Below are 13,962 nucleotides of genomic sequence, written 5' to 3' on the forward strand. Positions count from 1 at the left end.
GTTCTCCTGAAGGAAGCTCAAGAGTCCAGTGCATCTTGGCTCCAAGAGGACCAGAGAAGGCCACGGCTCTCAGGAAGAAAACTCACCATCTTGGTCCTGAAAGAGAGGGGAACATGTCACTGGATGTGAAGGTGCCCTGGGGTGCAGCTCCAGTGGGACCAGGGAAGGATGCTGATTATCCATCCTCAAAGGCGGTCCAAGGGGTGGGTGGACGTACAGCCAGTGCCCACCCGCCAGCGTGAGCCTGGCGGGTTGCACCATGACTGGCGTGGGTCTGTGCAGTATCTTGATCAGAGGGGTCTCTCTGGTCCCCCTCTCCATCCCTGATTTCTCTCCTCCCGGTGGCTGGGAGCCGGGGCAGCCAGCTGCCATGCCTGGGATTGGGTGGCTCCGTGCCATTTGACCTCTGGTTGGAGCTGCATTCTCCCATCCAGTTCCTCCAGGCACAGAAGCTCACACTCTGGGACAGGAATTCTCTATCTGCTTCTCATTCATTTTGGAATTGGGACGGGAAGGAGGCTGGTTATGGGACTTTTTAGGAACCCACCAGGCAGCTTGGTGCCCCTGAGGCTGCAGCTGTGTCCAGCCAGCGCCTGCCCTGCAGACTCTAAAGACAGGCCTGGCTTGCTCAGCTGCCCAGATGCCTCCCCCACACCGGGGGTGGCTTGTCCCTCTTCTGGCTCCTCTGTGAAAAGGCACCTCCATGGCATCACCCAGGAGCGTAAAGCCAGCTGGTGGTGCCGGGGAGGTGGCCAGTGACCCGGACAAAACCCAGAGAAACTGGCCTTGACCAGCACAGGGTCCGCTCTCGCCTCCCCCTTCTCCTGGAGGGTCCCCAGCATCTCCTAGATCTGAGGACACTAAGTGCCCACGAAGACTTGCAGGGACCTCCTCCCTCCCCCCTCCCCCCTCGAGAAGAGAACGTTTTAAAAATGTTTTTATTTAATTAAAAAAAAGACAGAACTAACAACCCAAAACCAGTAGTAGGTACGGGATTCACAGGGGCTTAAGTGGCGAGACACACAGGGGCGGGATGGAGAGGGCGTGGGGTCGGGGGAGTGTGAGGGCCACAGGCCACCCGGTGCCCCCGTGGGCGCAGGTCTCGGAGCGAGGGCAGGCGAGGAGGAGGGGGCGACCAGAACCTGGGGCAGCGGTGGGGGAAAGGCTGTGAAGAGCACAGGCGCTGAGGGGGCTCCGCTCCCTGCTCTTCTGTCCCTCCTGTCGCTTCTTTCTACTTTCTTGGTCCCGAAAGTGGGCCCTGCCTTCTCTTCCTGGGACTGGGCAAGAGGTAGGATTCATCGGAACACAGCTTTCTCCACGAAATGATGGAAACTTCCAGGGCAGCAGGTGGGAAGGTGGCTTACGTGGAAGAAAGGACAAGGCTGCCTGCTTTTGGAAGTGACCTTGCTGGGGGATGAGTCCCCGGATTTTGCCCCCATCCTTCTAGCCTGGTACGATGGTGTCATGGCCTGGGGAGGGGGAGGCGGAGGGGGAGGGCGGGCAGGGGCAGGCCACGAGCCCGGACACTCCAGCACTCACTGCTGTACATGCTTGGACAAGCCACACAAAGCCAACCTCGACGGGAGGGAAGGGTTTCGAGCAAGCGCGGAGGGGCCCCGGCACGCGGTCACTGGGGGCGGGACGTGTGGAGGTCCCCTCTGGGGGCGGCGGAGGATGGCGACGACCATGACCCGGATCTGAACTCCTGGGGCCGAGTCCGCCCAGGGGGTCCACGAGCAGGTGGCTGAGGTAAGAATTTGCTTGTCACTTCTGAGTACGACAGCTACCGGCATCGCAGACAACTGCTTCAGAGGGATTACCAGGTCTCAAAAAGTAAGAAAGGATCTGTCTTCAGAAAGCACGTGTTTATATAAAAGAGGCTCAGCTCCGTGTTCCAGAAAGCTTTCCCCCTGAGCCCGGACACACTTCCACATCATCTGCTTGCCTCCGGAGGGGAGAGACGGTTGGAAAAGCGTCAAGCATGGAACCTGCCGCCTCCCTTCCCAGGTGCTCGGCCCTTTCATCCAAACTTCCTCGCTGAGTGCTTTCAGGGGCGGGGCGAGAGCACGAGAGGCGACAGTAACAGGGCTTGGGGCAGGGCCGCTGCCACTGTTTACGAGAGAATGAATGTAACGCTGCTCTCCTGGCGTTTCTGCAAGAAATCAGGCTGAGCGACCATCCCGGAAACGGGGGTTTGTTCTGATCTTTGGGTCTCTGTTCGCCCTCGGGTCTCCCTTTCTTGCACAAGGTTCAGGCTCTTGTTGACAAACACCTGGGGGGAAGGTCTGTCCCTATGACCCCCGAGGAGGGGCAGAGCTGCTCCTCAAGCCAGTGGGCAGAGGTGGGGGGGGCAAAGTAAGAGGCCACCCTTCCTCTGACCCGTGGAATCTTCCTGACTCTCAAGTATACAGTCAGTGAGTTCTGCCCTTTCCATGTGAGGCAGAACCTTCCAGAAGCAGAGAGGAGAGCCTTTACCTCATGCCCAGGCCAGCAAAGACGCCCCCAAACCCCACGGATTCCTCCACAGGCCTCGATGTCCCCAGGCTGAGGGAAGCGGCCCCGGACAGCACAAAGGCCAGAGCACCAGGTGGTCACAGGCTCTCTCCTCAGCATCGGTGTTATCCCAACAAGCGGCCGCTGCCAGAGACAGACAGACAGACAGACGGAGGGAAAGGGGGCAAACTTCGGCTTCCTCGCCTGCGGCTCACAGATGCCAGAACCTTGGGTTCAAAAGCAGCTGACCAGCATCCAAAGGCCCCTGCGGGCCTGGTGAAGCCCGGGCAGGGAGGGAAGGCCCAAAAGCCTGTTCTTCTGGCAGAAGATTTGTTTCCAAAAGGAGATAATGGCTCGATTTTGTTTTCCCGGGTGGGGCAAGGCTGTGCAGCCTCAGGAGAGCTCTGGGGCCTCCTGGGAGATTTCGGAACCCCGGGGCATCAAAACACCCTCTTGGGGGATAAAATCAGCCTTCTTGCTTCTGATTCCCATCTCCGGGGCTTCGCTCCAAGCCAGCCCGCGACCCATTCTGGAGACCCGGGAGGGTGGGGTGTGGCCTCAGTCTGTTGTTGGTCCGTCTTAAGGGTCAGATGCCCCTGTGGGGTCCAAGCCGCCCATCTGGGGAGAGGCCGGTGCCGAGAGGACGGGGCAGCTCACACCGGGGTGGTCCGCCGGTTGAGCATGCTGATGTGCACGCCTCCCTTCAGGTCCTGCTGGAAGAAGTCGTGCACCTGCAGGAAGCCGGCCTCCTGGTCGGGGCTGTAGCTGGCGGCCGTGGTCACCTTGAGGGGCTCCCTGGACAGCGTGTACATGGACAGCTCGCCCATGGGAATGGCCCCGGCGATCTTCAGCCCCACCGGAGATGCGTCCCTGGACGGGGAGGCCTCGGTGGACCTGGAGCTGGACCGCGAGCGCCGTCGCCGGTACCGGTAGCTCGGCATCCTGGCGTAGGGTGACGAGGAGGGAGCCTTAAGGAACTCCCGTCTGGTCTTAAATCTCAACTCTTTGTTTTTCTCAATGTAAATGTTTACGGCCAGGACGCCCACGGTCTCAGCCACAATGAAAGACAGGGCTCCGAAGTAAAAAGACCAGCCGTAGTTGTAATGGTTTTTTTTGTCTTCGTCGCGCTTGTCGCTGGGGTCTCCCGTGTTGCTGGAAATGTAGACGATGATGCCGATGATGTTACTGAGGCCTGAAAGGGAAGCAGGAGAGGGTGGGGAACAAAGGCAGAGAGAGGTTAGACCCACAGCTGGGCAGAGGCAGGTGGGCGGAGCAGAGGACAGGTGGGTGGAGCAGGGGCATGTGGGCGGGGCAGGGGCTGGTGCTCGGAGCAGGGGCTGCTGGGCAGGGGAGGGGTGGAGTAGAAGGCAGTTGGTGGAGCAGGAGGCAGATGGGTGGAGCAGGGGATGGTGGCCACTCCCCTTTTTGGTGGGTATGTCTTTGTTCTGGTTGCTAATTTTAAGTAAAAGCAGTTGATTTTGAATGGGTAATGAAGTACAGAGTTTGGGTGAGTATATAATAAAACACAGGCTCTTACCACCCAGTTCCCCTCCTAAGGCAGCTACTGTTATCTTCTCTCGTATATCCTTCTCATATCCATATCCAGTCGCTCTCCCTCCCTCCACCTCTCTCTCTTCCATCTTTTTCTTTGCACAATACTCTTTGGCCCCTTGCCTTTTCACTCAACTGTCTCCACCCGAGAGAGAGTTCCCTATCAGGACAGGAAGAGCTGTCTCTGTCTTTCTAACTGCTCATGGCACCAACCCCGCCGCAGGGGCATCTACCCAGGCCTCTGCTCTGGACATGCAGGTGGCTTCCAGCCCTCGGCTATGAGACAGCCTTATGTCTACATCATTCCACACACGCGTGAGTAAAAATGTGATGAATTCCTTGAAGTGAAACTGCTGCCCCACTGGGTGTGTGCGTTTAAAAACAAACTTTTATCTGGGGATAATTTTAGATTTATTGAAAAGGTGTGAAGTCAGTACAGGGAGAGCCCCTTTCCAACTTCCCGTTCCGTTTTCCCCCATTAACGTCCTACATTACCGGGTACATTTGTTACAACCAGGAAGCCCACCTGGTGTGCTACTATCCATTTACCTTCCAGACTTTTCTCGGATCTCACTGGGGTCTCCACTAATGTCCTTTTTCTGTCCCACGATCTTGAGCTGTGCGTGGTTGTGTTTGAATTCAGAGTCCCAGCTCAAGCACCCTCCATAGCAGCACAAAATGTCTCATCAGCCTATACTTCATAGTATCAAACTTCTGGATCTTTGCCAGTCTGGGAGGTGAAACCCATTAGTGTGTTTATGTGATTTTCTCTCATTATCAGTGAGGTTGAGCAGAGCCGAGCTGCCTGGGTTTGAATCCTGGTTCTACCGACTCTCATCTCTGGAACTTTATGCGAATTACTTACCTCTCAGGGTCTTCATGTGCAAAGTGGGAATGCCAGTGGCACGCACTGCACTGGGTGGGTGTGTGGTTTCAACGAGCTACTGCATAGAAAGCACCGCGCCCAGCACACACAGAGCATGCTTTGAGTTCTATCACAGTCTATTGTGTTTTATCGTAATGTGTTGTATCATCTATGCCCTGCCCAGGTCCTCTGTGCATCTTCCTACTGCACCATTCCCAGCGTGGATGGGTTGGAGTATGTCCTGCTAAGGGCTCAGCGATCCAGCTGTAGGTCTGGACTCCTCTCCCCTTCCGCTGTGCTCCAGAAGAGCCCCCACTGACACGGGTTTTCACAATCACGGTTTGCTTCCTTCCGTCCCTCCTCCCCTGCCTGCTGGCTTTGTCTCTCCTTCCCCTATTCTGCACAAGTCATAAGAATGCTCTGTAGATCACATCCCAGCTGATTCCATGTTCCCAAAGAAGTTACTGGCGTCCTCTTCTGACTCTCCCAGCCTTCAGACCAGACTTCTCCTGAGGCTCCGATCATTTTCCACCTAGAATTATTCACGGCTCGTCTCACCTCACTGCCGGGCCCTGGGCGTGACTCTGGGTCTGCGCTGCCTTGGCCCACGATCGGGGCTCCTTGATCCAGGGAATAAATGGGAACCAACGAACAGCCCCTTGCTTGCCTGCATGGCCATTGTGTTTTCTTGCTGCCACATCCTCTCCTCTGTGGCTAGACCTGTGCTTTCAGCTGAGTGTCTCTGCGCCCCGGGCTCCACAGCCCCTCTGGAGACCCAGGGCATCTGGAGATGCCTTTGAGAAGGTTCCTCCAGGGGGAACAGGCAATGCAGGGGGCAGCGCACTTTAGAGGCTGACAGCCCTGGGCTCAGCCTGTCGTTGCCGCCGGGTGACTTCAGGGAAACCGCCTGGGCCACGTGACCACCTCCTCAGGAGCTGGGGTGATGGGGGTGCACTTGTGCAGCACTGGCAACTGGTGTTAATGGAAGTCTTCTTTCCTTCCTCGGGAAAGGAAAGGGGACAGGATTCAAACGCCACAGCAGGATTCAAGTCCACACCTTGAGCAATCTGCCTGCTTGGAGGAGGAGGAAGAATGGGGTGTGTCCCTGCCTTCCTGCCTTGCCCCCGTTCTGGGCTAAGGTGAGGAGAAGGGACAGGATAGGGACCTGGCCAGGAAGGAGCGTGCTGCTTCTTCCTAAGGAGATCCTCCTTTCCAACACATGCTCACACACTCACACACTCACACGCTCACGCTCACACACACAGTCACACGCTCACACACACTCAAGTCACTCACACACACACGCTCACACACTCACACACAGTCACACACACGCTCACACTCACATACACACTCACACACACACACACTCCTCACTCACATACATCCCCCGCAGATGCACACACACATATATTTACTGCACTGGAAGGAGACAAAGACTGAAGTGGGGCGGGAGAAAAAGCACAAGCATGCCAGCCAGGAGCCCTGGCCCTGAGATTCTGAGCCCGTCCCTGAGTAGCTGTGGCCCGCAGTTCCGCGATGCAAACGGCAGTCACCTTCCTTCTCCAAGAGAAGCCATGAGAAGAGATGGGGATGAGATGACCTCCGGGGACTTACGTGGGCCGCGCCCCTCGCCGGTCCCTTCCTGGGCCAGTGAGGGAAGCCCGGCCTGATGACTGGGAGCCTCACTGTCACCCACACGGTGCCACTGGGCCGATTTAGGGTTCAGAGACCAGGCACAGGGACCCTCGCTCCGCTCTGCCTTACAGGTCCGGCGTGAGAAAAAGGCTCTTTGAAAGCGAGAACGCCCTTAGGACAGTGCAAGGAGCTTTGATGACAATTCAGGAAAGGGCTGCGGGCGGAGCTTTGTGACATTTCTCACGCTGATTTACTGGAACGAGGCCTAGGAAGTCAGCTGCTCCAGCCCTGCTGCACCGTCATCTTCATCCCGCCGGGCTGCCCAGAGTTTTGAGGACGCCACTGGCCGAGCTTTGCTCCTCAGACGCCCCTCCACGCCCCCAGCCCCGGCGACTCAGGCCGCTGGATTCTCCCCTGGACCAGGCGTGAGCACTGACCCACCTCCGGCCGCAGCGCGCTGTCTGAGGCCAGGCTCAGAGGAGCCACCGTGTTAAGCCGTTTCGGACCCACTGGGCAGGGAATGGGTTGCTCTCACCCACAGCTCTGGGGGGCGCAGAGGTGCTGTTGCCCATCTCGGAGCCAGGAGACTCGGGCAGTCAGGGTGGGCAGGTGGGGCTCCCCCCTGCGCCCCCCTCGCTCACTCTGCCCCAGGCACCCTGGGCTCCTGCCCCCTCGCCGGCCCTGTGTCCCTCCCCCTTGTCTGTACCGGGTCAACTCCTTCAGGCCTTGGCTTCTGAGCATCCCTCTGAGGCCCGCCCCAACCCCCAACTCAGCCAGGCTCCCCGACAGGGACTTGTAAGGCACCAGCGCTGCCCCTCTGTGGCCTTCTGCGCACCTGGACTAGTTATTCTTATTTTTAACGGAGGTGAAATTCCCGTAACGTAAAATTAACCCTTTAAAGTGCACAATTTAGTGGCATTTAGTTCATTCATGGTGTTGTGCAACCACCATCTCCGCTTGTTCCAGAACATTTACATCACCCAGAAGGAGACCCCATACCTGTTAAGCAGCTGCTCCCCACTCCCTACCCGGCGCCCTGTGCTTTGGACCCGCGTCACCCACGGCGATGTTACGACCTGCCCCCCCCCGTCACCCCCACCGCACGCCGCAGACGAGCGCTCTGTGCAGCGGGGACCAGAGCGGACGGCTCACCTGCAGCCACAAAGAGGATGCCGGCGCTGAGGACGACGTTGTTCTTGCGGCTGTGGAGTCTCCCGGCGCCAATGCAGAGCCCGCCGAGCAGGAGGAGGACGGTGCTGAGGATGGGGAAGACGCTGGAGGCGCGCACGAGGCCTGGCCAGCAGGAGACACAGAGAGAGGGCCGTGGGGCTGGCCGTCCTCCCGGCCTGGCCATGGGCGTCGGCCCCGAAGCTCTCAAGGCCCTTCTGCTGACTTTGAGGATTCCCATCCCACCCTGGAGACCCGAGGTGGGTAGGGAGCTGGGCAGGGTGGACCACCAAGTGATGGCCCCGGCCTGCTGGTCACTCCCCCTGGGCGCCCCGTGGCCTGGAATCACATCTGCCCACGTCTCAGGCTCTCCCTGGATGTGGGCCCCACTTCTGCCAGCCAGACGGGGGGAGACCCCCTCAGAGCCACCAGGGAGGCCACAGCAACAGGCACGAAAACACTGTCAGACAGCCCGTCACAGCTCGTGGACACCGTCTCCGTGAAGCCTCCGGGATGCTGGGGAGTGGATCCGAGAGAGGCAGCTCAGATGGGCGGCCGAGGGCACAAGCTTTGCCTTCGGTGGGCCTGGGTACCCTGCTTTGTGACACACTGGCTGTGTGGCCTTGGCCAAGGTGTGGCCTCCCTAACACTGGGTTTCCCTAGTAGTGGGACGCAGTTCATAACAGACCTATGTCTAGGGTGGGTTCTGCACATCTAATGGGCTTATTTAGCAAAGGCCCTGCCCATAGCACACACTCCTTAAGTGACAGCCTTGATCTCCCATCTCCGTCAACACCAGCGTCATCACCCCAAGAAGCTCCGGACCTCGTGAGGTCATCGAGGAGGAGGTGGCTGGACAGGGGAGCACGTCCATGGACTGCGGCGTCCCACAGAGCTAGATCTGCAGCTGTGCACTGCCCAGCGGGGCGACCAGGGCAGCTAGCTTCAGACCACTTCACTCCCCTCTTTTACAACCTGGGGAGAGTAGTAATACCTACCTGTAGGGGTTGAATTGTGGCCTCCCAAAATCTATGTCCACATTCTAACTGCTGGTACCTATAAGTGTGACCAGATTTGGAGAAAAGTCTTTGCAGCTGTGAGTAAGTTAAGGATCTCGAGATGACACCATCCTAGGTTACGGTGGGCCCTAAGTCTAGTGACAAGCGCCCTAATATGAAGAGGAAGCGACACAGCAGAAGAGCCCGTGGGGAGAAGCCACGTGAGGACGGAGACAGAAGAAAGAATGATACAGCTCAAGACAAGGATGCCGGGGCTGCCAGAGCTGGAAAAGGCGGGAAAGATTCTAGAGGCTTTGGAGGGAGCACAGCCCTGGCAACGCCTGAGTGAAGACATCTGGCCTCCACTCTGTGTGGGGGTACATTTCTGTTGTTCTAAGCCCCCCAGTTTGTGGTAATTTATTACAGCAGCCTTAGGAAAAGAACACACTACCTGCAAGTGTTGTGATGAGAGTCCGATGGAATAAGGTACATCAGGTGCTTAGTAGGGCCCTAGGGGATGCGGGTCCCCCTCCCTGAGCATCTGGCTGGGAGAGGAGGCGGGAGGAAGGGAAGGGGCACGTGAGCAGAACCCCGAGCTCGGCCTCCCAGCCCAGGAGAAATCCCGGCTCCGTGGACCCTGGGGGCCGGCAGGGGACAGTGAGCACTGGCAGGCCCCCCTCCTGAGCCAGCTGAGCTCGTTTGCGGCCTTTCAGCCTCTGAAGGCAGCGTTTGTCTCCCTGTCTGTAAGCCCACCAGTGTGCGCCCTGCTGCACAGAGAGGGGCTTGTCTGGGGCAGTAAATGAAGCTCTTCTCTCTGCCTCCCCCTCCTTCTCCCTCTGCCTTCTCACAGCCGCAGGTTTTGGGAGGAGGTTTCCTGTGGGCTTTTGAAATGCGCCTCTGATCCGTGCGGGCCGGCAAAGGGGGACCGGGTCCCCCTCGATGCCCCCGTTCTGCAGGTGGGTCAGAGGGGTTGCAGCGAGGGAAGCCTGGAGCCTCTAACATCTCCAAGGTCGGGCCTGGCCCAGAGCCGTCCGTCCTGCCCGCGTAAGTCACGTGAGCACCATCCTTTGCCACGTGGGCTCACCCGGAGCTCTAGACTTGCAGGCACCAACCGCAGTGCAGGCTGGGTCTTGCACAGAGCGGGGCCGACGTCCAGCCCATGGCCCTGTGGCTACATCAAGCCCTGGCAAGGATCTGTGTTTGCCCAGAGGGTGGGCATCTCCTCCTCACTCGCCCTCAGGCTCGCCGTGGGCTCCCAGCAGCCCTGACACCAGCACTCTGGGGTTAGCATAGAAACCACACACCCAACCCGAAATGCGGAGCCTGGAGAAGGGGGACCAGGCCCAGGGCAAGAGGAACGGGAGCCCCTGAGGCCAGCGGGCTCAACAGAGAGAAACGGCAAGGAATCAGGGAAACTCAGGCCGGATGGCCGCAGCGACCGCGACCTTGATCTGTCCTGGAATGTTGCCCACTCCCTCTGGCTCCAAGCTCACAGGCACCTGCACTCTGGGGCTCGATTTCAGGGCCAATTCTCGTTGTTTCTGTAGCCCCTGAGTGGAAAACCACTTCCCTGGTGGAGAGTCAACTCTGCCCTCTCCACCAGCAGTTGAGATCACAGGCCCCAAAGCCATCACCCCTTCTCTTCCGTGGGCTCCTGAATGATCCCCGCTGGCTCCCCACGGTGCACAAATGAGGAAACATTTCCTTCCCAGATGAGCTTTGATTGCTGATGTGCAGTTGCCATCATTTTATTTGGGAAAATTGCTGCTGGGGCCCTCCCAGCCCTCACGCCCCGCCCCGGGGCGCCACTGGTAGGGTTTGAGGACAGCAGGAGCCTGAAGCTGGATTGGTGTGTGTGCAGCACATGCTCGGTTTGCCCCTCCCAGTCCTCGGACCACCTCTCTCCGTCCTGCTCTGGGCCCTGGGAGGCTGATGCCAGGGACCGGATCATCAGGGTCCCCCGACTCCAGCTTTGGGAGGAGAGTGCAGGGGAGACGGTTATTCCCCTGGCTTCCTTCCTGCAGATGAGGACGAGGATAAGGTGGCTGCACTCTGTCATAAAGGCCACAGCCCCTGCCAGGCGGCCTGTCCTTACAGCTCCCCTGGCGCAAGTGTCCATACCTGCCTCTCCCACCTCTTCAGGCCGAGGGCTGTAAGGGGTCCTTCTGTTGCTAGCCGCGGTGTGTTCACCGCCCCTTGTAGGTTTCCCTTAGCCCCGCCCACACCTCTGTAATTAGTCCTTCACTAAATGTCCTTCCTTCATCCCATCCGAGTGTCCCCTCTGCTTTCTGCTGGGACCCCAGGAAGCCACATCGTCTGACCTCTGGGCTGATGTGCCATGAGGCCCATCCAGAAAGAGATCCCAGCACTTTGGGGACCATGAAGGGGCGGGGAGGGCAAGGGAGTAAAGAGGCAGAGCCCACGCCGATTAACCTCAGGCAAGTTCATGTGGGAAGTGGGGAGGGAATGGCGTGTTTCTCCAGGAGCTGCTTCCGTGCAGTCCCAAGGTGGCCAGGTTAGCAAATCTGCCCTCAGAGCCTCAGGGACCATCTGACTGCCCTGGGCTGGCAAACAAGGGGAGGTCCCGCGTCAGGGCTGGCTTTCACCAGCAGCCACCCCAGATGGCTGTGCAGGCCACGCACCATGCAACTCACAGAGTGTAATGTATACGCTAGTCTATGCAAATGACATCCCTTGAGTTGTGCAGTGTGCAACCTGCACAACCATCTGTGGCGGCCCTATGGACTATCATTTGCTGGGTTCAGTGGTGGCCCACAGAAAGCAGAGAGCACAGGCGTGAGGAAGAGGAGAAGGTGAGGGAGGAGGGATGGGAGGCAGATCTGGCTAAATTATTTCAGGTTCCAGGCCTGACGCTGCCCCAGGCTGCAGGGGAACCGCACGCTGTTCTATTTCACTAGATGACTCAGAACCAAAATCCTTTCTCTTAGAAAAGAATGATCCATAAGCAGGTGCAGAGTGAATCGTGCTCCCTCTGAGGACACTGGTATCGATCCCATAAATGAAGCTGGCCTGAGCCCCTGGGGGAGCTGCTGGGAGCAGCTCTGCGTGCGTCTTGGCTAATGCAAAAGGGGAAAATGACTTCAAAACGGTGCCGTTTTTTCCATTTCCAGGTTCCTCCCCAGGCTGCGGCTCCATCCTTTCTCCCAGGGAGGTGCCCACGGACGAGATCTGGATTTAGGGTGTGGGACGGGGTTTGTCCTTTGAGTTCCAGGTTCCAGTCTGGGGGCCAGCTCCGCTGCAGGACCCGGGCAGGGGCAGCTCATGGGCTCTACAGGTCTGTGCCGGAGACACTCAGGGCCACATACCCGAGGCTGGACCCACCCTCTTACTCACTTTCTCCCACAGGCTGCCTGGCACCCAATGGCTGTTTCAGCGCGTGACTTAATCTGATTTTTCAAGACTAGAATGCTGGTTGGGGGTGGGGAGGGGTGGGCAGGTCCAGGGCTGGCCGGGCCGTATGCTTGGGGTGTCACAGCCCCCAGGATGCCGAACCCGGGCAAGCCTACGTCCTGACCTCTGGACCAGACACAGCAATCAGCTCCTCTGAAGACGGCGGCCCTGGGGAGCAGGGATCCCCCCACCCTCGCTCCATCTTCCCAGCCGCACCCGGGCGTGGTCCTATCAGCCAAGCAACTCCACCGGGGCACCCAGCACAACACAGCAACTTTGAACAACACTCCATCCTCTGAACTAACAATTCGGAATCAGAAAGGGAGTGAGGGGAGCACCCAGGGACCTGCCCCCTCCGCCCCCCTGGGGCCCATCTTCCTCCCCCCAAGCTGGCTGCCCACCACCGGCCCCCGCTCCACCCACAGAGGAAGCGAAGGATCCTCCGCACTCACGCAGGAGATACTCCGAGCTGTCGTGGTCGTAATCGTTGTCCTCTGGGAAGTGGTTGATGCGGAAGCAGTGCCCTTTATAGACCCCTGCAGGGAGTGAGGGAAAGAACGGTGTAAGTGTTCCGTGGGCTCCACGTCCTTTCTCCCCAGACTCGCTGGCCGGGTGTGCCTGGCTCTGGGCGTGGAGGGCACAGAAGGGCCGCTCCGATGGGCGTGGGGCACAGAGAAGGACCGCACAGCGGGGGACGCGCCCCAGGCTGGCCGCATCATTACGGTCCACGTCTGGACACCCGCGAGAGTGAGGGGCACCAGGACACAGGGACGAGAGGCCTCAAGCAGAACATCCTGGGCCAGCAGGGCCCAAGGGGACTGCGGAGCCAAGGCTTGAAAGGTGACAAAGACCTTCCCAGGGGGTTGGGGGAGGGGCCAGCCAGGCAGAGGCGGGGCTGTGAAGAGGCGGGGCTGTGAAAAGGCAGGGCTGGGGCTGACGGTGTATCTGGGGAGGGTGGGAAGTCCAGTGCGGCCAGAGGTGAGAAGGACCCGTGCAGGGAGAGGGGCTGTGGGCCAGGATGAGATCTGCCGCCCACCTTCCTGCGGCAGTGTCTGTCTGTCTGTCTGTCTTCCCCTCTCCCTCGAGCCCACAGTTATGGTGAATACCTCCTACGTTACAGGCCGAATCTGCACACGGTCGGCAACGTGACTGTAATCCCCTCACTCGGTCTGATAGAAGGAAGAGAAACTCCCGGAAAGGCCCAGACCCTCTCCTGCCTGGTTTCCCTCCCTGCTCGGAGAAGTAGCCTTCGCAGGACACTCTGAGTAATTTAGTGATGGCAGGAGGACCGCCCAGTCCTCCCTTCTGGAATCTTCTGCCAGCTCTCCCAGCGCCTGCTCCCCTGCAGTGTGGGCGTGCGCGGTGCAGAAGCGGATGCAGGTCGGGGGGCACAGGGTGCCAGGCTCTGTCCTGCCAGTCCCCCGCATGCCCAGGCCGGGCCCCCGGCCCTACAAGGAGCTCATCCTGGCCCCCACACGGGCCCGCCTGCTTTCAGCTGGAGGCCGTTCTCGTTCTGCAGCAGCTGCTGAGCGTCTCGCTGACCCTCCCACATCCCGGCCGGACCTCCTGGTCAGGCGCACGGTGCAGGGAGCAGGGCCCGCGCCAGGCCAGCCTCCATCCCCGTCCTTCCCACAGAGAAGGGCCTCGACAAGCTGGGGGCGCCTGCAGCACCTCCCGTTTACCAGTCAGCTGCCCCCCCCAGCCTCCCCTCAGCTGGGCCCATGAGCTGCTGCCTTCAGAGAGCTCGGGGGCTGGTCTCCAGGCCACTGCTGGGCAGGCTGGGTTTGGTCAGGGACAGTGGGGGACAGTCTGAGGGTGTCAGAGGTGGCGCCTTGAGTG

The 13,962-nt window shown here is 59.3% G+C and overlaps 1 protein-coding gene across 1 annotated transcript in view; it reads right to left on the reverse strand.

The window, feature by feature from the left end:
* Nucleotides 1–3,146: 3,146 nt before the first annotated feature.
* The window catches only part of CACNG4 (calcium voltage-gated channel auxiliary subunit gamma 4), a gene marked incomplete at both ends in the record, with an annotated part of 55,678 nt that continues 44,862 nt past the window's right edge, over nt 3,147–13,962 (reverse strand). Inside the window, 3 exons of the mRNA XM_081219548.1 lie at nt 3,147–3,685; nt 7,700–7,840; nt 12,576–12,659. Of these exons, the coding sequence (XP_081075674.1) occupies nt 3,147–3,685; nt 7,700–7,840; nt 12,576–12,659 (764 nt within the window). The remainder of the gene's footprint in view (nt 3,686–7,699; nt 7,841–12,575; nt 12,660–13,962) is intronic.

Source organism: Mesoplodon bidens, assembly GCF_964165515.1.
Source record: "Mesoplodon bidens genome assembly, chromosome: 19".
Taxonomy (NCBI): domain Eukaryota; kingdom Metazoa; phylum Chordata; class Mammalia; order Artiodactyla; family Ziphiidae; genus Mesoplodon; species Mesoplodon bidens.